The 27,616-nt window shown below is 42.9% G+C and overlaps 1 protein-coding gene across 3 annotated transcripts in view; it reads right to left on the bottom strand.

Annotated features, from left to right (window-relative positions):
* rab3gap1 (RAB3 GTPase activating protein subunit 1) overlaps positions 1 to 27,616 on the bottom strand; it is a 123,731-nt gene that overhangs the window by 21,672 nt on the left and 74,443 nt on the right. For 2 of the 3 annotated variants that reach the window (XM_033611608.2, XM_033611609.2), the window contains exons 12-20: positions 22,710 to 22,802; positions 22,283 to 22,455; positions 17,364 to 17,471; positions 15,510 to 15,682; positions 13,776 to 13,830; positions 13,189 to 13,533; positions 9,875 to 10,012; positions 7,970 to 8,197; positions 2,230 to 2,326 (exon numbers count right to left, since the gene is read on the bottom strand). In XM_033611608.2, coding sequence (XP_033467499.2) covers positions 2,230 to 2,326; positions 7,970 to 8,197; positions 9,875 to 10,012; positions 13,189 to 13,533; positions 13,776 to 13,830; positions 15,510 to 15,682; positions 17,364 to 17,471; positions 22,283 to 22,455; positions 22,710 to 22,802 — 1,410 coding nt within the window. Of the gene's footprint in view, positions 1 to 2,229; positions 2,327 to 3,932; positions 5,967 to 7,969; positions 8,198 to 9,874; positions 10,013 to 13,188; positions 13,534 to 13,775; positions 13,831 to 15,509; positions 15,683 to 17,363; positions 17,472 to 22,282; positions 22,456 to 22,709; positions 22,803 to 27,616 lie in introns of those variants that run through there. The other variant, XM_078163410.1, reaches the window with a different exon arrangement.

The raw sequence follows: 27,616 nt of genomic DNA, 5'->3' as shown, positions 1-27,616 counted from the left end.
TTGTGGTTGCCATGTAAAGTTAGTACAGATTTTTTCCCCAACAATACACATATTGGGTTGAAATGTGAGCAGAACAAATTTGTGTGTAAACTGTTGCAGAGGGAAATTTACATGTATTTCGGCATTCATAAATATGTTAGCAGTTCTGATCTTTTCATAGGTACTAACAAAATCTACACCTGCTTCTGAGTGCTCGTAGTGCTTTCTAAATAAGGACTGCACATATATATCGCTTGTCATTATTAGAAATTATAGTTTCAATACGCAGATATTTTTGAAACACGCAAGTAAAACATGACAAAAGATTAGAAATGTAACACAGTTAGCTAAATTAGTTGGCAATTAGCAGATTTAAGCTTCAGATTAGGTTTCTTGTACATGTGAATGAGTTATTTAAATCAACTTAATACATGTGTTTCCTACATTTCTGGCATCCCATTCCCACTTGATTCCATTAATGTACTTTAAGTTTATCTTTCTTTGTGTGTACTGTGGATAATCTTCAGAAAAGTATACTGAGCTATACTCATACTTTTGACATAATGGCAAAAGGGCTTATTGTGTAGGATTTAGTGCCATCTAGCAGTGACATTGCAGACTGCAGCCAACTGAAACTTCTCCTGTGTGCCACCCACGTAAGAGAAAGAAAATATGACTAGCCCTATCTAGAGCCAGTGTTTTGTTTGTCCATTCAGAGCTACTGTAGGACTTCTATAGGTATTTACAGCTCCATGATTATTATTGCAAAAAGGTAAAAGGTACTAATCCAAGAGAACCACTAGCTGTCATTTATGTATTCATTGACGCTTATACTTGCTTGTATATAGTTAGTTAGTTCGAATTTGGGTGTTTTGTTTTGCTTTGCTTCCTTTATGAATAAATTTATTTTTGGAGTCATACCGGCTGTCTGTTTAATATTGCACAAGATTGAATCAATAGTCAACCTCTGCTACGTCAAGAACTCCGAAATCCTTCAGGCTTTACTATTAAATTTGGTTATTGTTATTAATTTCATTATTAATCAAAATTCCAAATTGATAGTTTAATAAACTTAATGAGACTGATATCGGGAATGATGCCCCACGGGGTGATTTAATGTAAATTAAATCACATTATTTAACATAATTAATAATTATTAGTAATAATTATTAATCATTTCAGATAGCCAATTTGATACTTTAATTGGAGATCTATTATGAGGTCAGGCCCTTGTTGAGGCACAGTCCCAACAAATGGTGCCTGGTGTCCCCCCAATGAGAACTACCAGTATAATTTACAACAGGAATAAGCAAGTTATACCATGGCATCACAATACTGAATGAGGACACTACAAATTGCATGAAACAACGATGGGAAAAAGAGCTGACATTGATATAACTGAGGACATGTGGCTGAATGTCTGGGAAACACAGTCAACCTCCACTAACTCCAGGACCTGGAGCGACTTCTGCTGGAAAAACCTGATTTGCTTTTTCATCACACTCAAACAGAACACAACTGAACAAACTGGCAACCAGCTACACTGCTGGAGGGAATGTGGAGAAATCATGGTCAACCTTGCCCATACTTTTTGGTCTTGTCCTTCTATTCAGACTTTTTGGAAGGAAGTACAAGTAACAATCATTTCAAATACTTTGGGTTTTAGTATTAGTACAACGTTCACATCCCTTTATCTTGGACATATCCCTCACGGACTAAGAAAAGATGAAACCTATCTACTTAAGATCTTGGAGGCAGCAAGTAAAAAGGCCATTACAAAATAGTGGCTCCAGAAAAACTGTCCCACTGCACACTTGCATCTTCTAGAACAGGTGACCTATTCCATACAACTTCAAAAAGACCTGGGAGAAAAACAGTGGAAAAAATGGTGTTTATTTAGCCAATTACACAGATCTTACATGGTTATTGTATGTATCATGTATGATTTCCTACTTTGAATTAGGAAAATTTGCCTTGACTTTAGACAGCTCATGACCTCATAATTGTCTTTTCTTTTCCCCAACCGTGCATTGCTCTATATTTTTTCTTTGTTTTTGTGCTAATTGCCTTTATAGTGTAAAAAGTATATTAAAAAATAATTTGTTTACAAAAACTTTTGCTATCTTGAATTGTTTCAGATTTATTACTATGTGTTGGTCTTATTGATACAGTGGTTTGCTTGTACTAAGAACCCATATGTTTTACTGTTTGATGTTCTAACAAATGTTCGACAGAACTATCTTGACTCACCTTCCTCCTTTAACTTCAGAACAGCAGCATGGAGTACACAGGGCAGGAGATGGCAGGTCAGATCTGCAGGTTTCTGCAATGTCAAATAGTGCAGAACCTGAAAGACAAAACCCAGGTTCAGTTTTCAATATCATCTGCTTCCTTTTGTTTCTTGCTGATCTCTCACAGTTATATATTTGGCCTTTTTCATAAAGTGAGTTAACCAAATACACAAGGCTTGTTTCAGTTAGTCTGACACATTTTCAGTTGATCTGGAACCATAAAGGAAATTCATCGCAGTTCCAGCTAACTGGGGCAGGCAAACTGTCAAGCCTCAATTATTGCACAACCTGAGCTCTTAAAATACTGACCAGATGTGTAAGCCATGATTTTACTACTGACTTTATGGTGATGATTTTACTTAATTAACTATTATCAATCAAAAAAATTAAGTTTATAAGAATCACTTTAAATAAATAATAAATCAAATAAATTGCATAAATTGACTGTTGTTTGTGTATACGCACTGAACAACAGTGCGAAGTACCCGGCCTTCTTGGAGTGTCTTGGCAGTGTTCTGCAAGGGGTGCCAGCTGGGGACTCAACAGTTCCCCTGAGGGACTTCAACACTCACGTGGGCAATGAAGGAGAAACCTGGAGGGGGTGACTGGGAGGAACAGCCTGCCTGATCTGAACCAAAGTGGTGTTTTGTTATTGGACTTGTCATGGACTGGCCATTACAAACACCATGTTTGCACCTCCACTGTGGAGGCAGCTGTGGAGGAGTTGTGGTCAAAAGGTTGTTGGTACCTGTCATGGCGGCAACAGAAGAACCTGACAGGATGAAGAAGGAGGCCTTTTGGGTCTGGCTGGCCCAGGGGTCTCTTGAGGCAGCAGACAGGTACCGGTTAGCCAGAAGGGCTGCAGCTGTGGCGGTTGCTGAAGCAAAAACCCGGGTGTGGGAGGAGTTCGGGGAGGCTATGGAGAAGGACTTTCAGTTGGCCTCTAGGAAGTTGTGTCAGACAGTTAGACGCCTCAGGAAGGGGAAGCAGGGCTTGTCTCAGGCTGTGCTCAGCAGAGAAGGAGAACTGGTGACCCGAACTGTCTTCGCACAGTTGAAGGAGCATTTTGAGGATCTCCTGAACCTGACCATAACATCCACCATGAACGAGGCAGAGCCTGAAGACTCGGGGGAACTCTTGCCCATATCCCTGGCAGAGATTGCTGCGGTAGTTAAAAAGCTCCCAGATGGCAAGGCGCCGGGTGTGGATGAGATTCGCCCTGAGATGCTGAAGGTTCTGGATTGGCTGACACGCCTTTTCAGTGTCGCGTGGAGGTCGGCTATGGTGCCTGCAGAGTGGCAGACTGGGATGGTGGTCCCCATTTTCAAAAAAGGGGACCGGAGGGTGTGCTCCAACTATCGGGGTATCACACTGCTCAGCCTCCCGGGTAAAGTTTACTCCAGGGTGCTGGAAAGGAGGCTCCGACCATTTGTCAAACCATGGATTCAGGAGGAGCAATGCAGATTCTGTCCTGGCTGTGGAACAGTGGACCAGCTCTTTACCCTTGCGAGGTTGCTGGAGGGGTCGTGAGAGTTTGCCCATCCAGTCTACATGTGCTTTATGGACTTGGAGAAGGTGTAGAATAACTACCGTCCTGCTAAGGCCCTTGCAGCTGGTCCAGTGAGATAGGTTAGGATAGGATAAGTGAACTTCTCTCTATTACACAGTGCATCATTGTTGTGAATGGCAGTCTCATACTGACTCCAAAAGTCCTGCCACTTGCTGACCTCTCCATTGTTTTTCTCAATGACCAACCTGGGTAGCTTTACTGTTTGTCTCTGTGATCTAGCTGAGTCATTTGTGTTAGCATCGCTCACCCTATGTGGTGCTGCCGGTGGACTCAGTTCTTTGTTCCTTATCATGCGTCGCGTGCAGCTTCTCACCATGATCACGCGCTCCCTGTATTCTTCTGTGGTCCTGATCTCAGCCTCCACATCATCCAAGCACATCTAGTAAAGTGCTCAGGTTCTCGACATCAGGAGTTGACTTGTTCATTTCCAAGTCAATCTGGTTCAAAGTCTGTGTAGTAGCACCTCTGATGGTACCTCGCTTTCGTCTCATTCTGTCCATTTCAATCCGATGTTCTTCTTCGGCCATTCTAGAGTTAGCAGCTACAGAGTTAGCAGCTAGCAGCTACAGCTTCGTTTTCATTTTCTTCTAAAGGGCTCATGCCTTCCCGGGTTTCGGCGCCTTCAAAATGACCAGGCAGCAGATAGAAAATAAAACTTCTTTATATAAGAAAACTGTGTTCATTTACAGGCCACCAACAGGTGCTACATTCACTCGACTTTTCTTTTTGCTAACAGTCGGCTGCCAACTAGTTAAAGTTCACGTTCTCATTCCAGTCTTTTCGAGGCACAAAGCCTTCTGGGTCTTGTAGTTCTCTTAGTAGTCTAACACAATGAAATAAAACATAGTCCTAATGTATTCAATTATTTGGATTCCATTTTAACTATTAATCATGAAATCACTGGAAATAATAATCAATGTAACAATCACAATTAACATAAACAATGAATTATACATTTATCATGTCACCTAACTACAAATCAATTAATTAAACAATCAATCATGTAATTTAAGCTATTTAAGTCATAACAGAAGGCTTACGTCCGTGTCCCTCGGGGGGTGTTGTGGGGGGTCCTGCGGGAGTATGGGGTACTGGGCTCGCTGCTACGAGCCATCCGGTCCCTGTATGACCAAAGTGGGAGCTGTGTCCGCATACTTGGTGTAAAGTCAAACACGTTCTCAGTGGGTGTTGGCCTCAGCCAAGGTTGTCCTTTGTCACTGATCCTGTTGGTGATTTTAACGTACAGGATCTCGAGGCGCAGCCAGGGGGAGGAAGGGGTCCGGTTTGGGGACCTCAGAATTGCATCTCTGCTTTTTGCAGATGATGTGGTTCTGTTGGCTTCATCACACCGTGACCTCCAGCATGCACTGGGATGGTTTGCAGCTGAGTGTGAAGCGGTCGGGATGAGAGTCATCACCTCCAAATCTGAGGCCATGGTGCTCTGCCAGAAATGGGTGGTTTGCCCTCTCCAAGGTTGGGGGGAGTTACTGCCTCAAGTGAGGGAGTTCAAGTATCTCGGGGTCTTGTTCACGAGTGAGGGTAGAATGGGGCATGAGATGGATGGGCGGTTTGGCACGGCTTCTGCAGTGATGCAGGCACTGCGCCGGTCCGTCGTGGTGAAGAGGAAGCTGAGCCGGAAGGGGAAGCTTTGGATTTACTGGTCTATCTACGTCCCAACCCTCACCTATGATCATGAGCTCTGGGTAGTGACCGAAAGAATGAGATCGCGGATTCAAGTAGCCGAATTGAGTTTCCTCTGGGGGATGGCTGGGCTCAGCCTTAAAGATAGAAAGAGGAGCTCGGACATCCGGACGGAGCTTAGAGTAGAGCCGCTGCTCCTTCGCGTCAAAAGGGGTCAGTTAAGGTGGTTTGGGCATCTGATTCTGGGTGCCTCTCGCTTTAGGTGTTCCATGCACGTCCCACTGGTAAGAGGCCTCGGGGCAAACCCAGAACACGCTGGAGGGATTACATATCTCATCTGGCCTGGGTACGCCTCGGGGTCCCCCAGGAGGAGCTGGAAAGTGTTGCTGGGGAGAGAGGTGTCTGGGGCGCTTTGCTCGGCCTGCTGCCCCTGCGACCCAGCCCCGGATAAGCAGACAAAAATGGATGGATGGATGGAGGTCATTCTGTCAGGGACAAATATCTATCAGAATGACTGCTATCTGTACGGATGTAGAGTAGAACATTCTGTCAGGTACAAATGTCTATCAGAATGGACTTATACCTGTATAAAAGTGGAATGGGTCATCCTGTCAGGTACAAATATCAATCAGAATGGACTACTATCCGTGAAAATGTAGAGTAGGTCATTCTGTCAAGTACAAATATTTAACAGAATGGACTTCTGCTGAATAAATGTGGAGTAGGTCATCCTGTCACGTACAAATATCTATTACAATAGACTAATACCTGTATAAATGGGGAGTAGATCATCCTGTCAGGTAAAAGTATCTACCACAATGGACTACAATCAGTATAAATGTCGAGTAGGTCATCTTGTCAGGTAAGAATATGTATCTGAATGGACTACTATGGAGGAGAGTCTAAATCTTTCCCAACGGGTTCTTCAGACAAATATGCCAGATCTTCTGGCCAGACAAAATATGCAACCTTTAACTGTACAAGAAAACAGGTAGCGTAAGCATCACCAAGGAAAACACATAGATGTCTGTGATGGCTAGGTCATGGGCTGAGAATGTAACAGAGCCGGATCATTCAAGATAGCGCTGCGGATGGCCGCCTCGAGACTTCCCTCTCGTACTTCTCCTGGTTTTGTCTGTTTTTTTAGCTTCCTGCTCCCCCTTGCTGGTCACCTTCAGCAGAGAGGAACTTTGACACATTGGTCAGTCCTCCATTGGAAATTAGTTTCTGTTTTTTTGACCCAGCAAATTTTGCAGAGATTTTGGTCGGAGGCGCAGCGGCTCTCCTTGGGATTTGCCGGAGACGACAACGGGGATTACGTGCTCCACTCCCGTCTGTACACCTGGCAAATGTCCGCTCTCTGGCAAATAAGATGGACAGGTTGCTGCTCCTGTTGTTTCACACCATCATTTCCCCCTTTTACTTTGTGTGGTAACATCCCTAGAGGAAATATTAAAAATGCTGGGGTGTTGTTGTCATACAGTTGTCTACGGCAGCGGCTGTGATGGGAGAACTGGATCTCAGTGAAGGGCAAGTGGTCCATAACTTTAATTTTGGAGACAAAAAAAATGTAGGCTTAGCGCCCTGTGGTCCATTGCCCAATAGGAAATGTAGAATACTCAAAAGTACTTTAAAAGTGCTTGAGTTACTTTTCTCAGGGAGTAACGTTGGAAGTACATTTAAAGTAATTGAATTACTTTACTCAGGGAGTAACAGAGTAAAGTAACTGGTTACTTTTTTAAAAGTAATGCAGTAACGTACTTTGATTACTTTTAAAGTAACCCTTACCCAACACTGCTGTAGAGACCTCACACCCCAGACACAATCTGCTTAAACTCCTCCCTTCCAGTAGGCGCTACAGAGCACTGTTCGCCAAAACTACCCATTACAAAGACAGTTTCTTCCCCCAGGCTGTCGCTCTGATGAACCCCTAACAGCCACAGAATGGACAAACAACAACAAACAACACACACTTTCATCCTTGTATATGGTATATTTCTTTAATATTTGATGTATATTTGTATATTGTATATTTCTGTATATTCCACTTCTTCTAAATTTTGGTACATTGAGAGCAAGTCTATCAGAGTCAAATTCCTTGTATTTACACACGTACTTGGCAAATAAAGCTGATTCTGATGAAAGATGAAAGATGCCTTAAGATGGATACCACAAGACTTAAGAAAGTCTGGGAGGCTTAAAACCACCTGGTGCAGAACATGGGGGAGAGGCACAAAATGCTGCCAAGGACTGAACACAATGGAAAGAGCTCATTGAAGCCTTATGTCCCATAGGGGATAAAGAGGAGTAAGTAAGTTAGGTTCATTCAAGTCCGGTTTTGGTTCACTCGTTCATAATTCGTTAGGTTCATTCAAGTCAGGTTTTGAACTTTAAATCCCACTTTTCTTGGCATGCTTTATGAAACAGGTCTTTCATAAATGTAGTTATGTCAGTAGTAGAGGTATTGTGCAGCTGTACTGAAAATTACCTTTTCGGCCTCCTTAGTGTCGTCAAAAAGTCTTCTCTGGCGGCGTGCAGGTGTTACTCTGGCTGCCTCCCAAGCCTCCACCCACATGTTGCCTGGGATCTTCATCCTGGCACTAAGCTCACCTTTCACCACCTTGTTACCCTTCTCATCAACCATCTCCTCTTCCACGTAATCTCTAGGTGAGTACCAGCGCACAAAGTCCTCCAGAACACAACCTGGGTTGGCTGCCTGTGTAAAGAGAGGAAACCAGTCTTACTCCCATCTGTATACAAATGTAACTGATCCAAAATTAAAAAAATCTGTCCGTATTCATGAACATTCTGAGAATACTGTCAGAGAGCTCCTAACTTAGCCTAAAAAATTCTTGCAAGGAGTCTTTGCTTAGGAGTTATTAAGGAAAATTCTTGGAGCAACTCTGAGCAAGGAAGGGACAGACATTTTGACCTCAGTGAAGAGACATGGCTGACCATGTTGTTCTGTATGACACATGATATGATTGACTGTCCTTTTGTAAGCCTGCAAGATGTGAACACACAGTGCAATTGAAATGAACTGCATCACAATATGAGACTGAAAGTGTTCTCATTGTCAGTAGCCCCTTTTAAACAGGAATTGTGCAAATTTGCAGGAAAGCCCAATCAGTCTTCTTTCAGCATTGGCAGTATAAAATCAAAATCGGGGAGTGCAGCGAAATGCCACCTACCTACTTTTGTTTATACAGAATGTGCCTCTTTCGGGGCAATGGGGGGGGGGGCGTGAGCAGGTAACAAAACGTGTAGCTCAGCGTGTGACGTAAACAGTGACGTGGGAGGGAAGCCGCGGCTAGTCAGTCCTTCGGCGATTCTCTCGTAAGTCGGCCCATTCTTCACCGTCCCCGTCATCTGACAATTAATTGCCTCGTCGTTTGCAAGGGCAAGGAGGGCATGCAATTCCTCGTCTCCCCAGTTGCTCATCTTTACAGTGTCTGTCAGGTTTGCGTTTCAATCAATCAATCAATCAATCAATTTTATTTATAAGGCCCAATATCACAAATCACAATTTGCCTCAGAGGGCTTTACAGCATATGACATCCCTCTGTTCTTTGGACCCTCGCAGCGGATAAGGAAAAACTCCCCCCAAAAAAAACCTTTTACAGAGGAAAAAAATGGTAGAAACCTAAGGAAGAGCAACTGAGGAGGGATCGGACAGATGTGCAATAGATGTCGTACACAGTTTCCCTCTTGCTACTAGTATTAGCTGCTCATTCCTGCTATCAGCTGTTTCCTGTTTATCCACCGCCAGTGGGTCGCACGTGCGGTGTGTCATCAACAGCTCCTCCCACAAGTAATCAACAGCCCCTCCTGTGGCGGAAGGGCGCCCCGTTCTTTTTAAACCAAAAAGGTTCCGCCAATATGTTTACCCTACAAGGCGGAAAATTGGGCACCTCGGATCAACTCACCAGTCCGGCTCCGTGTGTCTAAACGCTCGCAGCTTGCCGGCAAAACGGCCCACTCTATCTCTCAATCTGCTTCTACACTCAGTGCCTGTGGTGGTGGGCAAACGAGAAAGTGGAAATACAATCTGTAGCTGGGGCAACAGTCCCAGAGTCAGTGCTGAATGATGCTGAACACATGATCTGGTTGAGTTTCACTTGGAAAAGAGCTGGTAAGAAAAAAGGAAGTTTACCATGGTTTATACCCACACTCTATCAACTTTGCTATGATACAAAGCTGATTGAAAATGGGCAGGTATCCCTTTATGGGCACTTGAACATGAGGACAGGAGAAGCTGGCGATTGAACCCAATGATTAATGGACAACTTGTTTTTATGCAATGTAGTGTAAAAATAAATGGACTGTGCAGGACACACAGGTGGATAGTAAATGTACAAGTACAGATTGAATATGTGGATGTCTGCCTATTCACCTTGAAGGACTCCATGTCAGAGAGCAGACAGGCGCTCTGCATCCTGGCACGAAGGTGGGTACCTTCAGCTGATGTGCCTAGTTTGGCCAGTACTTCTGACTGCTCCTCTAACAGATCCTCTGTCATGGGAGCAGGCTCCTAAAAACCAAACACAGACACACAGCAGCATCAAAGCATTTCCATTCACTGAAAGACTTGCCTCATTTGCACAGGAGTTTCTGTTAATTTATGGTTTGAACAAAAAATTCCTACTAATTTAATAATGTGACTTGATGAAAAGTTTTCAAACCTCACATTAACACACGTAACAGATTCACTGGATTATGTATAATGAAATATAAAGTACATTATAGCTGTGTGTGGCCTTATATTTATTCTCCACAATGTTGCATATATAGCAAGGTTCAAATAATTGTTGAACCATGTTGAATCCCAAACGTTGACCCATATACAGCATGCCAGTTAGGTTGGGTGACAACATTGTGGAATATACCCCTGGCTACTATACAGCATTGTGAGCATTTCAATTTCAAGTCTGTCCTTTGCGTTTTAAAAAAAACTTCTTACAGATCTTAGATCTTTACAATCTCCAGTTTCAAGGTAGACACCCAAGATTAGTGTCACCAATTTAGTATCTGACCAAATGTCTTCCCCTCTGTTACTGAGATATGACGTGGAATAACGGCCAGAAAAGTGTTTCATGCAGAACATTATGATGTCACAGTGAAGTTGACCTTTGACCTTTTAGATAGAAAATGTCATCACTTCATTATTGTATCCTATTAGACATTTGTGTGAGATTTTGTCATAATTAGCATATGAATTCTTAAGTTATGGCCAAAACCATATTTTGTGAGGTCCCAATAATCTTGACCTTTGACCTTCAACCACAAAATTCTAATCAGATAATTCTTCAGTCCAAGAGGACATTTTTGTCAAATTTAAAGAAATCTCCTCACAATGTTCTTGAGATATCGCGGAGAATGAGACAGACTAGGTCACAGTGACCATGACCTTTGACCACCAAAAACTAATCAGTTCATTGTTGAGTCCAAGTGGACATTGTGCCAAATTTGAAGAAATTCCCTCGAGGCATTATGGGGTTTCATGTTCACAAGGATGGGATGGACTTATGTACGGACAGACAACCCGAAAACATAATGCCTCCGGCAACAGCTGTCACCAGTGCAGAAGCATAAAAACATCATGTCAGAGTTCTCAGAAATGTATCAGGAGTGTGTAATTACAGCAGTGTTGCATGGCCTTAAAGGGAACATTTCTAACTGTGAAATACTAAACAAAAAAAGCAAGTTGAAGTCTAATCTAATCCTATGATTTATTAAGAAATGTAACATATCACAAACAGGTCATCTTACTTCTTTTAACTTCTTATCTTCTACAAAACCCAAAACCAGTGAAGTTGGCACGTTGTGTAAACCGTAAATAAAAACAGAATACAATGATTTGCAAATCCTTTTCAACCTATATTCAATTGAATACACTGCAAAGACAAGTTACTTAATGTTCGAACAGGTAAACTTTGTAATTTTTTGCAAATATTAGCTCATTTGGAATTTGATGCCTGCAACATGTTTCAAAAAAGCTGGCACAAGTGGCAAAAAAGACTGAGAAAGTTGAGGAATGCTCATCAAACACTTATTTGGAACATCCCACAGGTGAATGGGCTAATTGGGAACAGGTGGGTGCCATGATTGGGTATAAAAGCAGCTTCCCTGAAATGCTCAGTCATTCACAAACAAGGATGGGGCGAGGGTCACCACTTAGTGAACAAATGCGTGAGCTGATTGTCGAACAGTTTAAGAACAACATTCCTCAACGAGCTATTGCAAGAAATTTAGGGATTTCATCATCTACGGTCCGTAATATCGTCAAAAGGTTCAGAGAATCTGGAGAAATCACTGCACGTAAGCGACAAGGCCGAAAACCAACACTGAATGCCCGTGACCTTCGATCCCTCAGGCGGTACTGCATCAAAAACCGACATCAGTGTGTAAAGGACATCACCACATGGGCTCAGGAACACTTCAGAAAACCACTGTCAGTAACTACAGTTCGTCGCTACATCTGCAAGTGCAAGTTAAAACTCTACAATGCAAAGCGAAAGCCATTCATCAACAGCACCCAGAAACGCCGCCGGCTTCGCTGGGCCCGAGCTCATCTAAGATGGACTGATGCAAAGTGGAAAAGTGTTCTGTGGTCTGACGAGTCCACATTTCAAATTGTTTTTGGAAACTGTGGACGTCGTGTCCTCCGGACCAAAGAGGAAAAGAACCATCCGGACTGTTATAGGCGCAAAGTTCAAAAGCCAGCATCTGTGATGGTATGGGGGTGTATTAGTGCCCAAGGCATGGGCAACTTACACATATGTGAAGGCACCATTAATGCTGAAAGGTACATACAGGTTTTGGAGCAACATATGTTGCCATCCAAGCAATGTCTTTTTCACGGACGCCCCTGCTTATTTCAGCAAGACAATGCCAAGCCACATTCTGCACGTGTTACAACAGCATGGCTCTATAGTAAAAGAGTGCAGGTACTAGACTGGCCTGCCTGTAGTCCAGACCTGTCTCCCATTGAAAATGTGTGGCGCATTATGAAGCGTAAAATACGACAACGGAGACCCCGGACTGTTGAACAACTTAAGCTGTACATCAAGCAAGAATGGGAAAGAGTTCCACCTGAAAAGCTTCAAAAATTGGTCTCCTCAGTTCCCAAACGTTTACTGAGTGTCGTTAAAAGGAAAGGCGATGTAACACAGTGGTAAAAAGGCCCCTGTGCCAACTTTTTTGCAATGTGTTGCTGCCTTTAAATTCTAAGTTAATGATTATTTGCAAAAAAAAAATAAAGTTTCTCAGTTTGAACATTAAACATCTTGTCTTTGCAGTGTATTCAATTGAATATAAGTTGAAAAGGATTTGCAAATCATTGTATTCTGTTTTTATCTACGATTTACATAACGTGCCAACTTCACTGGTTTTGGGTTTTGTATTTATAGCCCTAACCCAATATTAACACTTATATGGCATTACTTCAGGGCATTTTTTTCTGTCAATACATATCATATTTGGAATAAAGAACAGTAATATGGTAGTAATATTGATATAACACAGACATAATTAGTGCTACTGAGTTCTGCATATTAAATCTGTGTTCATAAATAAGTGATCCATATTTATTTAAAGCAAAGACTTGATAAAAATATGTGTGTGTGTGTGTGTGTGTCTGTGTGTGTCTGTGTGTGTCTGTGTGTGTTAATGAGTGAGTGACAGAGACAGAAAGAGACAAATCCTGACCTGTGTGACAGGAACGTAGAGAGGCTCTGTAGAGTTGAGTAGAGTCATGTTGTTACAGGGGTGTAGCCGACCCTCTGCTTTACTTTTACTGCTATCCTTATCTGCCTCAGGATGCGGAGCCTCTATCTCCCCCTGGTCACTGAGGCACTCAAAGAACTCATCTTCACTGTCGCTCCATGAGTCCCAGGATTTTCCCGGCGACATCTCCCTTGTTGCTGTTGCAGACTCTGATACAGGGCAAGAATTCTGGCAGCCACCGGACCCCCTACCTTCTCTCTCTTTGCTTTCCAGCACCTTGCGAGCTTCATCTCTGGCCCTCTTCCTCTCAATGCAGCAGTTCAACATCTATGCAGGGAACATAAAGGCCTTTTCAAAGATGGTATACTTCACATCGCTGTCTTCATCACTATGTTTAACTGATGGCTTGTTGTCATTCAGGCATTAGTGTTACTTACAATGTTATTCAGACATTTTCAAAATCAGTATATATTTTACAAAAAACAACTAGGTTTATCAGTTTGAACATCAAATATCCTGTCTACTATTTATAGCTGAAAACACACTATGCATTCTGTATAAATGGCTACCTGGAGCTTCTGATGCAGAAGACAACAGCGAAGATCCGGAGGTCCACTAACCAGTCTGCAGTTTAGGAAGCATGAAGAAAAGAAGGCGGGGATGAGTGAACATGACCGTTTGGACAGACTGAGCAACTACATTTGCATCAATAATGACTCTGCATATGGTGTGCATCTTAGATTTCTGTATTTTATTAATGTGTTAGAATACTCAAAATAAGTGGTGATGAAATGTTGGAATGAAATCTACATGACAGTCAAGAGGATCAAGATGAGCTAACATTACAAAAATTACCACTTTTCTTATGGTAAAAGAAGACAAGGTATAAGGTGTTTGTGGCTGTTATTTTAGCAAATCTCATCTCAAAATGTTAAAACGTATGTGTGGTGCTGTGCCTGTAGTCCTTTCAAACAAGGCTTAACCCCAGGCCGCACTGTTTACCTCTACTTGTGTGTGATGGCTGCCTCGCTGAACTGCTGCGGCTTGTGAGCATATGACCACACAGTCAGCATTGCTGCTGTGGAGCTGCTGCCTGCCAGCCCTGTCTTTCTACACCGAGTTTGCCTCGTATAAAAGCCACAATTAATGTGACACATTTTAATTCAAAATGACAACAGGAAGTGTTGAGTTAAAACTACATATATTTCTTAATGTCTGTGACATATTCTACAGATACAGGTGTAATGGTCCTGGTATGATGTCAAAGACTATCAACAGTTGAATCTCACTCTTTATTTTTGGTGCAAATCATGTGTCATGTGGAAAAAATGGGTGACACTCTGAGTCTCTAGATGAGGTGCAGCCAGGCCGCGCTATTCACTCGAGTTTTTTTTATTTTTCCCCCCCCCAAGGATGGCTTAAAGGAATAGTGCACCCAAAAATGAAAATTCACCCATTATCTACTCACCCATATGCCGATGGAGGCTCAGGTGAAGTCTTAGAGTGCTCACAACACACTTGCGGAGATCCAAGGGGAGAGGATGGAGGCTTAGGGCGACCCAGATTCAAACATCCAAAAACACATATTTGAAACCACAAAATATCTCCATACTGCTCTTCCATAGTGATCCAAGTGTCCTGAAGCCCCAACATAAAAAGTTGTTTGGAAAAACGTCATTTGAACTCTGTTTTTAGCCTCATTGTAGCCTGTAGCTCTTACTGCCTCTCTGGGCACCACATTCAAGTGTGCGCGCTTGCGTGCGAGACAGGACACTTAGATCACTATGGATGAGCAGTATGGAGATATTTTGTGGTTTCAACTATGTGTTTTTGGATGTTTGAATCTGGGGCGCCCTAAGCCTCCATTAGATGGAGTTTTGTTGCTACCTCCTCTCCCCTTGGATCTCTGCAAGCATTGTGAGGACTCTTAAACTTCACCTGAGCCTCCATCGGCATATGGGTGAGTAGATAATGGGTGCATTTTGGGTGCACTATCCCTTTAAGCGTGACCCACCCTACTCTGCCTCTGATTGGCTTACCCTGACCCAAACCAATCTCAATCCTCATGCCTAAACCCAACCAATCCAACCAACGAAGGCACTGAGTACAAGCCAGTCAGAGGGAGAGTAGGGCAGGCCATGCCTTCACCATCCTAGGAAAAACTGGCCATGTGACAGTGTGGCTGTTAACATGGGCACAGAAATAAAAAGCAAGAGGTTTCACAACACACACATGCTCTCATGCAGGCAGTGTGGTCTGGACATAAGAGCAGCCTGAGTGTGTTGTGAGTGTGTTGTACCCACCCATAGATGAGGTAGTTGTTTTCCCAGCGATAGCGCAACTCTAGGACGAACTCCTGCCAGAGGTGAGCAACAGCACGCAGCCCGCCATGGTTGTAGTTGACTAGACATGCACACAGTGCCAGCCGGTATGTCAGACTGTCGGTGGGTGCCGACTTCAACTGGAGGAAAAGGTTCTGAACAAGGGGAATGGAGAGCAGGGGGGACAATAAATGAAAATATATTAGCCTATGCAATGTGAGAGTCACATCTGGAATCAAATGTGAAGAAATACTTTCAAAAAGGTAACTTTTAGCTCACATTGACTGACCACAAGGAATGTAGCTATCAGAAGTGAATGCTCAGTGGCATCCTGACACCACATTACTGTGGGGGTATTATCTCCTGGGACCTCCTAATCAGCTTTCCCTTTTGTGATACACCAAAATCATGACTAAAATAGTGAACTAAATGTAATGCTTATTATATTGATAAATCCCCAAAGGTCTGCACATTCATTCAAAATCCACAACTGCTTATCCTGGTAATGGGTCGTGGGGGGACTGGAGCCTATCCCAGCTAACACTGGGCGAGGGGTGGGTACACCCTGGACAGGTCACCAGACTATCACAGTCCAGACAACCATTCACACTCACAGCCACTTTAAAGTCCCCAGTTAATCTTTGGATTGTGGGAGGAAGCAAGAGAACCTGGAGAAAACATACACTGATATGGGGAAAACATGCAAACCCCACACAAAAGGACTCTGGCCAGCCAGCCAATTCAAACTCGGTACCCTCTTGCTGTGAGGTGACAGTGCTAACCACTGCACCACTATGCCACCCAAAGTTTGCACAATATCTTGTTACTGCCATTTAAGTGTCATTGTTTTGTGAAATTATTGAGCGTTGTAATGGCTCTGTAATGAGTGTAGTTCTTTTCATGGTTGTGCAGTGCTTTAAAGGGATAGTGCACCCAAAAATGAAAATTCAGCCATTATCTACTCACCCATATGCCGAGGGAGGCTCTGGTGAAGTCTTAGAATCCTCACACTTACGGAGATCCAAGGGAGAAGTGGGTAGAAGCACAACTGCACACCTAATGGCTGACAGCAACCCAGATTAAAACGTCCAAGAACACATAATTGATATCAGAAAATATCTCCATACTGCTTGTCTGTAGTGATCCAAGTGTCCTGAAGCGCCGACATAAAAAGCTGTTTGGAAAAACATCATTGGAACTCTGTTTTTAGCCTCATTGTAGCCTGTAGCTCTAACTGCCTCTCTGTGGACCGTGCTCACGTGTGCGCGCTTGCGCGTGAGACCAGCGAAAGCATGTGAACACACATGAACGCGGTGCCCATGTCTCATGGTCTCGCGCAAGCGCACACACTTCAGCGCAGTGTACACAGAGGTAGTAAGAGCTACAGGCTACAATGAGGCTAAAAACAGAGTTCAAATGACGTTTTTCCAAACAACTTTTTATGTTGGGGCTTCAGGACACTTGGATCACTACGGACGAGCAGTATGGAGATATTTTATGGTTTCAATTCTGTGTTCTTGGACATTTTAATCTGGGTCGCCGTCAGCCATTAGGTGTGCAGTTGTGCTGCTACCCACTTCTCCCTCGGATCTCCGCAAGTGTTGTGAGGACTCTAAAACTTCACCAGAGCCTCCCTCGGCATATGGGTGAGTAGATAATGGCTGAATTTTCATTTTTGGGTGCACTATCCCTTTAAGGTGGATGTTACAATTCTTTATTCAAAACATGCACCTATGAACCTAAAAAACCTGACTTGATTTAAACCTCAGATGTCACCTGTCTGCCCCCCCCCAGTTAATTTTTCACAGTGTGGGAGTGGTTTAGTGGCATACATACATCGTCAGAGTTTTTGTCTTGCTTGGATTTCCCACTGGCTTTTGACTGTGCACTTTTATTCTTGCTGTTCTCCGATGACTTCTCCACAGCAGCATCTGGGAAGAGATACTGAGACATGCAAGAAAAAACCCCACAAACATTTCAATATAAAATTGCAATTCAATTGTACATTTACATAAAACCAGTCCATCAGTATCCAAATCTATTGATTGTCATAAAATTGAATATTGATCAAAACCAGTCTAATTCAGTCTTTCTGATAAATAGGCATTTAGCATTAATGATATCTTTATTTTACCACAAGCGAAATTAATTTCAATGCAATCACGTTTGTATCTTACAGGAAAAATATACAGATACATGCAATACATAGCATGTAGCATGTACTCTGGGTTTCTTTTTTGGCTGCTATGCCAGACACATCTCCTGCTAAAGCAGTTCCTCCACCTTTTATAAGTCCTGTATCTGAAGCCAGCTAGAGGTCAACTTCAATCAATCAATCAATTTTATTTATAAAGTCCAATACCACAAATAACAATTTGCCTCAGAGGGATTTACAGCACACGACATCCCTCTGTCCTTTGGACCCTTACAGCGGATAAGGAAAAGCTCCCCAAAAATACATTTAACGGGGGAAAAAAATGGTAGAAACCTCAGGAAGAGCAACTGAGGAGGGATCCCTCTTCCAGGACGGACAGACGTGCAATAGATGTCGTACAGAACAGATAAACATGATAAATTAACAGTAATCCGTATGGCAAAATGATACATAAAGAGAGAGAGAGAGAGAGAGAGAGAGAGAGATGCAGGACAGACAGTCATGATAACAGCTTACAACAACATTAATTTAAGTAATAATATTACAATAATAATTATGGCTATTGTAGTACAATATGTTGTAGGTATATTTAAGCAATATCACACGAGAGGGAGTGATGTTGTACTGTATATCATCACGGCTATGATTCGGTCATAGGCACGAGGCCGCAGTAAACAATTACAGCCGTAATTGTTTACTGCCCCCAGCAAAGGAGTTCAAGTATCTCGAGGAACTGTTCAGGAGTGAGAATAAACTGTAGAGCAAGATGGGTTTGTGATGCAGGTGCTACATCGGACTGTCGTGGTGAAGAGGGCGCTGAGCTAGAAGGCAAAGCTTTCAATTTACCGGTCCACATATCTTTCAATTTCTGTCATGAGCTTTGGGTAGTGACTGAAAGAATAAGACTGCAGATACAAGCGCCCGAAATGACTTTCCTCTGTAGGGTGGCTGGGCTCAGCCTTAGAGACAGGATGAGGAGCTCAGACACCTGGAGGGAGCTTGGTGTAGAGCCACTGATCCTTCATGTTAAAAGGGGCCAGTTGAGGTGGTTCAGCATCTGATCAGGATGCCTCTTGGGCACCTCCCATTAAGAGTTTTTCAGGGCACATCCAACTGGTACAAGGCCCCAGGGCAGACCCAGAACATGCTGGAGGAATTATATATCTCATCTGGCCTGGGAATGCCTTAGCATCCCCCAGGAAGAGCCAGAAAGTGTTGCTGAGGAGAGGGATGCCTGGAGTCATTCGCTTAGGCTGCTATTTCTACAAGTAAACAAACCAATTAGTTCATTAAATTCACTCTGCAGAGACGGATTAGCAGAGCACCAAGCAGTCAGTGCCCAGAGTATGCTCTGCTGCTCCCAGAGTGTGAAGTTCTAAAAAATCAAATGGAACACACCAACAGCATTCTGAATTTACAAACGGTCCAGTTTGTGCCAGAGTGCGCTCTGGCCTTTGGAGAGAGTACTTCCAAACACACCCCATGGTCTCAAACACACTCGCCTATGTTTGTTTATATACTTTCTTCCATTTAAAACTCAGTTGGAATTTCAGCTAATGTTGTGACTTGTTTTTCAAGCACATCTAATCTTTATTTCTGCTAACAAGGAATGTTTTGAAGCTGTAGTTAGGGGTGGGCAAAATATATATCGTTAACGATAATATCGTCATTGTTGTTTTAACGATGTGCAAATTTACGTCATCGAGTATGCAAATGACTTCACAAAAACAACTGAAAACACACGTTGAAACCAGGTTGAAATCCCACACATTCACTAAACAAGAGTTACGTAACTTGCGTGCAGCAGCACGCTGCAGTACGCCTAGGTGGTCACATGATCTCTCACTGGCACCTTCCCGGCAGGTTAGCCTGCTGCTAAACAAGCATTAGCGAGACAACATGGCAACACTGCCCACGGATGCTCCAGCAGCTTCGGAAGACGTGGGTCAACTGTAGTGATAGGTCCCAGCCTGTCAGGTGGGAACTAAGGTGATGCTGTATTGTGTTGCAGGGGAACAATTAAAGGGTTGCTCAAGTACCTGAAGCCTGTGTGGCTCATGAATGGTTTGCGGTTATACCAATAAATAACTGAACATGGTGTCAGAAGTAAAGTCAGACGCGAGCGACAGTACTAGTGACTTAGTCTGCATATAGCGACAAGCAAAAGTGTCTAGTTTTAGGTCGGAAAAGTTCGCAGTACCGGAAGACCATCTACAGAGCTACCTAGCCTAGCCACAGTTAGCTGAACGAAGCGGCAACATGGCACAGTTTCAAGTCTCCCCGCCGGAAAAGTTCACCTTCAAGGCTGAAGACTGGCCTAAATAGATTAAACACTTCAACAGATTCCGCATTGCTTCTGGATTGGAGACGTAAGCAGAAGAGAATCGCAGGAATGTGATCTTTGAGAGAGCAAAGTTTTAATCAGCGGCATCAAGAAACGGACGAGACGGCCGACAGTTTCATTATGGTGCTGCACTGCCTGGCGGAGCACTGCGGTTACGCAGCTCTACATGATGAGATGGTGAGGGACAGGCTTGTGGTGAGTCTGCGGGACAAACGCCTATCTGAACAGTTGCAAATGGACCCGGAATTGATGCTACAAAAGGCCGTCACCAGAGTCAAACAGAGCGAGCAGGTAAAACAGCAGCAAGAAATGTTAATAACATTTTTCCTTTAAAACATTGTGTCCATTAATATGATCCATGAGAAACAATTAATGAGCTATAACTCAGGCTGTTAAAAACACATATTTAAAAGAATATCATCATTGAATATCATCCAATATCATCCATCAATTATCATTATCGTCAAAATCCCCCAAAATATCGAGATATTATTTTTTGTCCATATCTTACACCCCTAGCTGTAGTTTCTGCTATCATGTATACATCTATATTTATATACAGTACAGGCCAAAAGTTTGGACACACCTTCTCATTCAATGCGTTTTCTTTATTTTCATGACTATTTACATTGTAGATTCTCACTGAAGGCATCAAAACTATGAATGAACACATGTGGAGTTATGTATTTAACAAAAAAAGGTGAAATAACTGAAAACATGTTTTATATTCTAGTTTCTTCAAAATAGCCACCCTTGCTCTGATTACTGCTTTGCACACTCTTGGCATTCTCTCCATGAGCTTCAAGAGGTAGTCACCTGAAATGGTTTCCACTTCACAGGTGTGCCTTACCAGGGTTAATTAGTGGAATTTCTTGCTTTATCAATGGGGTTGGGACCATCAGTTGTGTCGTGCAGAAGTCAGGTTAATACACAGCCGACAGCCCTATTGGACAACTGTTAAAATTCATATTATGGCAAGAACCAATCAGCTAACTAAAGAAAAACCAGTGGCCATCATTACTTTAAGAAATGAAGGTCAGTCAGTCCGGAAAATTGCAAAAACTTTAAATGTGTCCCCAAGTGGAGTCGCAAAAACCATCAAGCGCTACAACCAAACTGGCACACATGAGGACCGACCCAGGAAAGGAAGACCAAGAGTCACCTCTGCTTCTGAGGATAAGTTCATCCGAGTCACCAGCCTCAGAAATCGCAAGTTAACAGCAGCTCAGATCAGAGACCAGATGAATGCCACACAGAGTTCTAGCAGCAGACCCATCTCTAGAACAACTGTTAAGAGGAGACTGCGCCAATCAGGCCTTCATGGTCAAATAGCTGCTAGGAAACCACTGCTAAGGAGAGGCAACAAGCAGAAGAGATTTGTTTGGGCCAAGAAACACAAGGAATGGACATTAGACCAGTGGAAATCTGTGCTTTGGTCTGATGAGTCCAAATTTGAGATCTTTGGTTCCAACCGCCGTGTCTTTGTGAGAAGCAGAAAAGGTGAACGGATGGATTCCACATGCCTGGTTCCCACTGTGAAGCATGGAGGAGGAGGTGTGATGGTGTGGGGGTGTTTTGCTGGTGACACTGTTGGGGATTTATTCAAAATTGAAGGCACACTGAACCAGCATGGCTACCACAGCATCCTGCAGCGACATGCCATCCCATCCGGTTTGCGTTTAGTTGGACGATCATTTATTTTTCAACAGGACAATGACCCCAAACACACCTCCAGGCTGTGTAAGGGCTATTTGACCAAGAAGGAGAGTGATGGAGTGCTGCGGCAGATGACCTGGCCTCCACAGTCACCGGACCTGAACCCAATCGAGATGGTTTGGGGTGAGCTGGACCGCAGAGTGAAGGCAAAGGGGCTAACAAGTGCTAAACACCTCTGGGAACTCCTTCAAGACTGTTGGAAAACCATTTCAGGTGACTACCTCTTGAAGCTCATGGAGAGAATGCCAAGAGTGTGCAAAGCAGTAATCAGAGCAAAGGGTGGCTATTTTGAAGAAACTAGAATATAAAGCATGTTTTCAGTTATTTCACCTTTTTTTGTTAAGTACATAACTCCACATGTGTTCATTCATAGTTTTGATGCCTTCAGTGAGAATCTACAATGTAAATAGTCATGAAAATAAAGAAAACGCATTGAATGAGAAGGTGTGTCCAAACTTTTGGCCTGTACTGTACGTATATGTATATATCTGTTTTCCCAGACAATATTCATATAAATAATTCAGGATGAATAAGGCTTACGAGAAGGATGGAATTGAGAATATCAGTGTTGAGTGGGCACTCATCAATGCGCTGGTGGCGTCGGATGTGCTTTCGAGCACTGTGCACCATACTGGAGACAGACAGTTTGGAGATTGGCACTGCTGTTGCTGGCTCCGTCAGCTTCGATAAAGCAGAGCTGATGTCACTATTTTCTGCAGAAAAAAAAAATTATTACTAATCACACTAAGCAACTAATATTTAGTGTATAAATGATGTATTTGTATATTGTATCTCCGAGGCAACAGAGTTGAGGAGATGAGTAATAGGACACTCTATGCAAACATTTTACAAACCCCAGTAAAACAGACCTAGGCTCCATTCTTTAGACTATAGTTATAATAGTGACATCACAGTGAGAAACAACTCCACCCATTTCTGTGTTAAACAGTGCAGTCAGTAACTTGACCTTTGCCCTCCTCTGCAGCCAATCCTCTTCCCAGAATCTCTTCTGTAGTCTCCTTCCTACAACACAGCTTATAGAACTCTGTCAGAATGTCCCCTGTATGGAAAGAAAACATGGGTCAAATCCTTCCAACATTTTTTACACTGATTCTGCTGCTGCAAAACATCAGTGAATTAATTTTACCACATGTGCACACAAAAACATGCAATGAGGTTTTAGGGTAATAAGATAAGAGATAAGATACACCTTTATTGATTTCACAATTGAGAAATTCCAGTGTTACAGCAGTCAAGGGGAAAGAGTCAGATTAAAGATTTCAAAATTTAAATTTAAAAACTTAAAAACTGGGCATGCAAAATAAAGTACAAAAATACAGCAAACGATGATATATAACAATAACAATAACAATAATAATAATAATAATGAAGCTGCAAGCAGCTGTGATCGGGCCCTCGCTCTCCTGCGCCACCGGGGGCGGGGGGGGGGGGGGGGGGGGCAGCGGCACGCATAACTGAAGCGGTTATGTGAAAACTCAAAGTAAGTTAACCGTGAGATGAGGGGAACTCTGGGTTGTCCGTTCCAGACTGAGAGCTAACTTAAACTCTGGGTCAGTTACCATGGTGTTGGTACAATCTAAAAATATGGCATTTCCTGTTTCCACAAGGCGGCGCTATGAGTTAGAGTATGAGAATAGGAGGCGTGCAGGGCGGGGCTCTTGTCATATACAGAAATTTTGAAGCAGTTTGGATGAAGTATGTGGGAGAGAGAATTGCTCGAATATGCATGCCGATGAATCAAATATGGCAACGCCATAGCGGCCACGCCCCTTGACATACAGAAAAGCTTTTAATAACTTTTGATCAGCATGGTCTCAGAATGATTTGTACCAAATCTGAAGTTGATTGGACAAAATCTGTAGGAGTAGTTCATTAAGATACAAGGTATGGAAATCACAAAATTGCCGCCAAAATGAAACGTTTAAATCAAAATGGGTGACTTCCTGTTTGGAGTAGACCACTGGTGGCAGAGACTTTTTTGTGCGTCTGGGCAACTTACACATATGTACCAATTTTCATCTTCCTACTCAAAAAAAAAAAAAACCCTATGGGGAGGGGTTTTTGAAAATTTCAAGGGGGCGCTATAGAGGCATTTTGTCCCCCCCATGGGCAACAACCCTATTAGATGCAAGAGGTCGCCATACTTGACCTGTGTATCAATTTTAATGAGAATATGAGGTCGTTGAAGCCATCAAAAAGCCAAATGTATTTGGGGGCGAGGGCGGCGCCACAGCGGCCACGCCCCTTGACATAGAGAAAAGCTTTTAATAACTTTTGATCAGCATGGTCTCTGGATGATCTGTAAAAAATTTGAAGTCGATTGGATGGAATCCCTAGGACTAGTTCGTTAAAATACAACATGTGGAAATCACGCCAAAATGACAAGTCAACATCAAAATGGCCGACTTCCTGTTTGGAGTAGACTATTGGTGCCAGAGATTTTTATGTGCATCTGGACAACATACACATGTGTACCAATTTTCATGTTCCAACTCCAAAAAAACTCTAAGGGGAGGGGTTTTTGAAAAATTCAAGGGGGCGCTATAGAGGCATTTTGTCCCCCCCATGGGCAACGCCCCTATCAGATGCAAGAGCTCGCCATTCTTGACCTGTGTATCAATTTTCATGAGGAGATGAGATCACTGAAGCCAACAAAAAGCCAAACGTATTTGGTGGCGAGGGAGGCGGTATAGCGGCCATGCCCCTTGACATAGAGAAAAGCTTTTAATAACTTTTGATCAGCATGGTCTCTGGATGATCTCTAAAAAATTTGAAGTCGATTGGATGAAATCCCTAGGACTAGTTTGTTAAAATACAATGTGGAAATCACGCCAAAATGACAAGTCAAAATCAAAATGGCCGACTTCCTGTTTGGAGTAGACCATTGGTGCCAGAGACTTTTATGTGCGTCTGGACAACATACACATGTGTACCAATTTTCATGTTCCAACTAAAAAAAAAACCCTATGGGGAGGGGTTTTTGAAAATTTCAAGGGGGCACTACAGAGGCATTTTGTCCCCCCCATGGGCGACACCCCTATCAGATGCAAGAGCTCGCTATTCTTGACCTGTGTATCAATTTTCATGAGGAGATGAGGTCGCTGAAGCCATCAAAATGCCAAACCTATTTAGTGGCGAGGGATCGATAGTTGCCACGCCGCCACATGGACACCATTAGACGTAGTTTCACAGTCTTCATAAGGTAGCTTCACCAACTTGTTCTGCATGCATCAGAAGTGGAATGAAGTTGATGTGGTCAAGTTTGTGGCATTAGTACATGTTAAAGTAAAAACTGGTCACTTCCTGTTACCACCAGGGGGCGTTATGAGTAAGGTGGGATATTAACATATTGGGGTGTTCGGGGCGGAACCATCATCATGTCCAGCAAGTTTGAAGCTGCTGGGCGGGAGAGCCGTTTGAAATTCGATGGCAAGAAAACAAAAGTCGCCAAAATTTGTCACGCCCTAGCAGCCACGCCCCTTGAATTAGAGAAAAGCTTTTAATAACTTTTGATCAGCGTGTTGTCAGGATGATCTGTACCAACTTTGAAGTTGATCAGACGAAATCCCTAGGAGGAGTTCGTTGAAATTTAAGTTGTGTAAATCACTGTAACCGCAAAATTCAAAACAAAATGGCCGACTTCCTGTTGGGATTTTACCATGACATTAATAGACTTTTTTGTGCATCTGGGTATGATATATGTGTGTACCAAATTTCGTTTGCCTACAACAAACTAACCCCAATGGGGAGGGGTTTTTGAAAATTTGTAGGGGGTGCTATTTCGGCATTTCGTGTCGACCATGTGCAACTGCCCAAAAATATCGAATTTCGGATGCGGCCGGACAAATGTGGAAAATTAGAAGCATTTTGAAATTTGGGAAAGGGGTGAAATTGGGGCACAAAATGTCGCAAGAACAATAATAATAATAATAATAATAAAAGCTGCAAGCAGCTGTGATCGGGCCCTCACTCCCCCATGTAGCACACATTGAAGCCATCAAAATGCCAAAAGTATTTAGTGGCCAGGGATCGATAGTCACCACGCCGCCACATGGACACTAATTAAAGCTGCAAGCAGCGATGAACGGGCCCTCGCAGTCCACGCGCGTCAGGCCATGCTGCCGTCGGGGGGCGTGCACCTAGATGTCTTGTCAGCTGTAATAAATAAAAAAATAAACGTTATCTCTTACTTACATTTCCAGTATATAGGTAGGCACCCAACCCACGTATGTATTTTTCCAAAAGTAGAAGCTGAATACATGCCCAATAGTTAAAGGTCTTCTGACTCTGTAAAAGTTGACATGGTGTCTCTAGCTCAAAGTATGAGGGACAAGAAGAGGTTGAAAGTCAATGAGTTTTGAAGAGGAGTTGAAGATTTTCCAAATTACTTCCGTTCACACTGATTAAACTGCCACCAGAGCGCCACCTATTGGCCGATTTGCACCGAATTTTGCACAAACCCTCATCGGGCCATGGAACAAAATTAGCGCAAGTGTTGTGGTAATCCGAATGTATTTGGTCAAGATATGAAAGACTGTCTGTTTTGAAAACAATGTGCAGGAATTTGTTGTTTTATATTTTGAGCGTTTTTTGGATTATCAAAATTCTTTTAATAACTCTTTGTCACAAGGGTCCACAGATGCTTCATGCAAAGTTTGGTGCAAATCAGTCAAATCGCCTAGGAGGAGTTCGAAATAGTAGGTTTTTCATTGTTCGCGATGTTGCAAATGGAAATTTAATGCAAAAGTGGGCGTGCCTTACATCACACAATTCAGCTGAATTCAGGGAACACTGAGATATAAAGTTTCAAAACGTTCGACATGGGAGTTGTGGGCCAAAAACTTTTGCATTGAAAATAGTGCCACCTGCTGGTAATTTTTGGTGTGCGAGTTACAGGGGCCAGTCTACACCACCCCTATCAATTTCATTTCCACAAGTGTTATGGTGTTGGCACAGTGCCAAATATTAAATTAGACTGCCACCACAGCGCCACCTAGTGGCAGATCGGTAACTCCTTTGTCAGATATCCTCAGGAGGGCATTGACAATAATTGCTCTAAGTTTCGTGTTAATCCGAGCAACTGATGTTGAGATATAAAATACTTCAATTTAAAGAGCGCCACCTGGTAGTAATCGCCTGACATTTTGCAGAGCCTCAGGGGCTCATGGGGAAGTAGTAAACTGAGTTTCATGTCATTCAGACACACCAATGTGGAAATATGCAACACTTCCTGTTTTGTACCAAATCTGCAGGAAGCTGCTATGTAATAACTTCAATATTCTTTGGAATATCAAAATTATTTTAATAACTTTTTGTCAGGAGAGTCCACAGATGCTGTGTGCAAAGTTTCGTGCAAATTGGTGAAATTGCCTAGGAGGAGTTCGAAAAAGTAGGTTTTTCATTTGTAGCGATTTAGCGAATGGAAAGTTATCACAAAAGTGGGCTTGGCTTACACCACACAATTCAGCTGAATTCAGAGAACACGTAAATAGATGGTTTAACAATGTGCGACATATTATGTGGGAGTTATTAGCCAAAAACGCTTTTGCATTGAAAATAGCGCCACCTGCTGATCATTTTTGGTGTGCGAGTTACAGGGGCCAGTCTATACCACCCCTATCAATTTTATTTCCATGAGTGTATGTTAAATATTAAATTAGACTGCCACCACAGCACCACCTAGTGGCGGATCAGTAAGTCCTTTGTCAGATATCCTCAGGAGGGCATTGACAATAATTATACCATGTTTCGTGTTAATCCGCCCAACTGATGTTGAGATATAAAATACTTCAATTTAAAGAGCGCCACCTTGTGGTCATCACCCAAAATTTTGCACTGAGCCTCAGGGCCTCA

Source organism: Epinephelus lanceolatus, chromosome 21 (assembly GCF_041903045.1).
Source record: "Epinephelus lanceolatus isolate andai-2023 chromosome 21, ASM4190304v1, whole genome shotgun sequence".
Taxonomy (NCBI): Eukaryota; Metazoa; Chordata; class Actinopteri; order Perciformes; family Serranidae; genus Epinephelus; species Epinephelus lanceolatus.
Note: the sequence above shows the minus strand (reverse complement) of the source record. Positions and strands in the feature narration are given on the sequence as shown.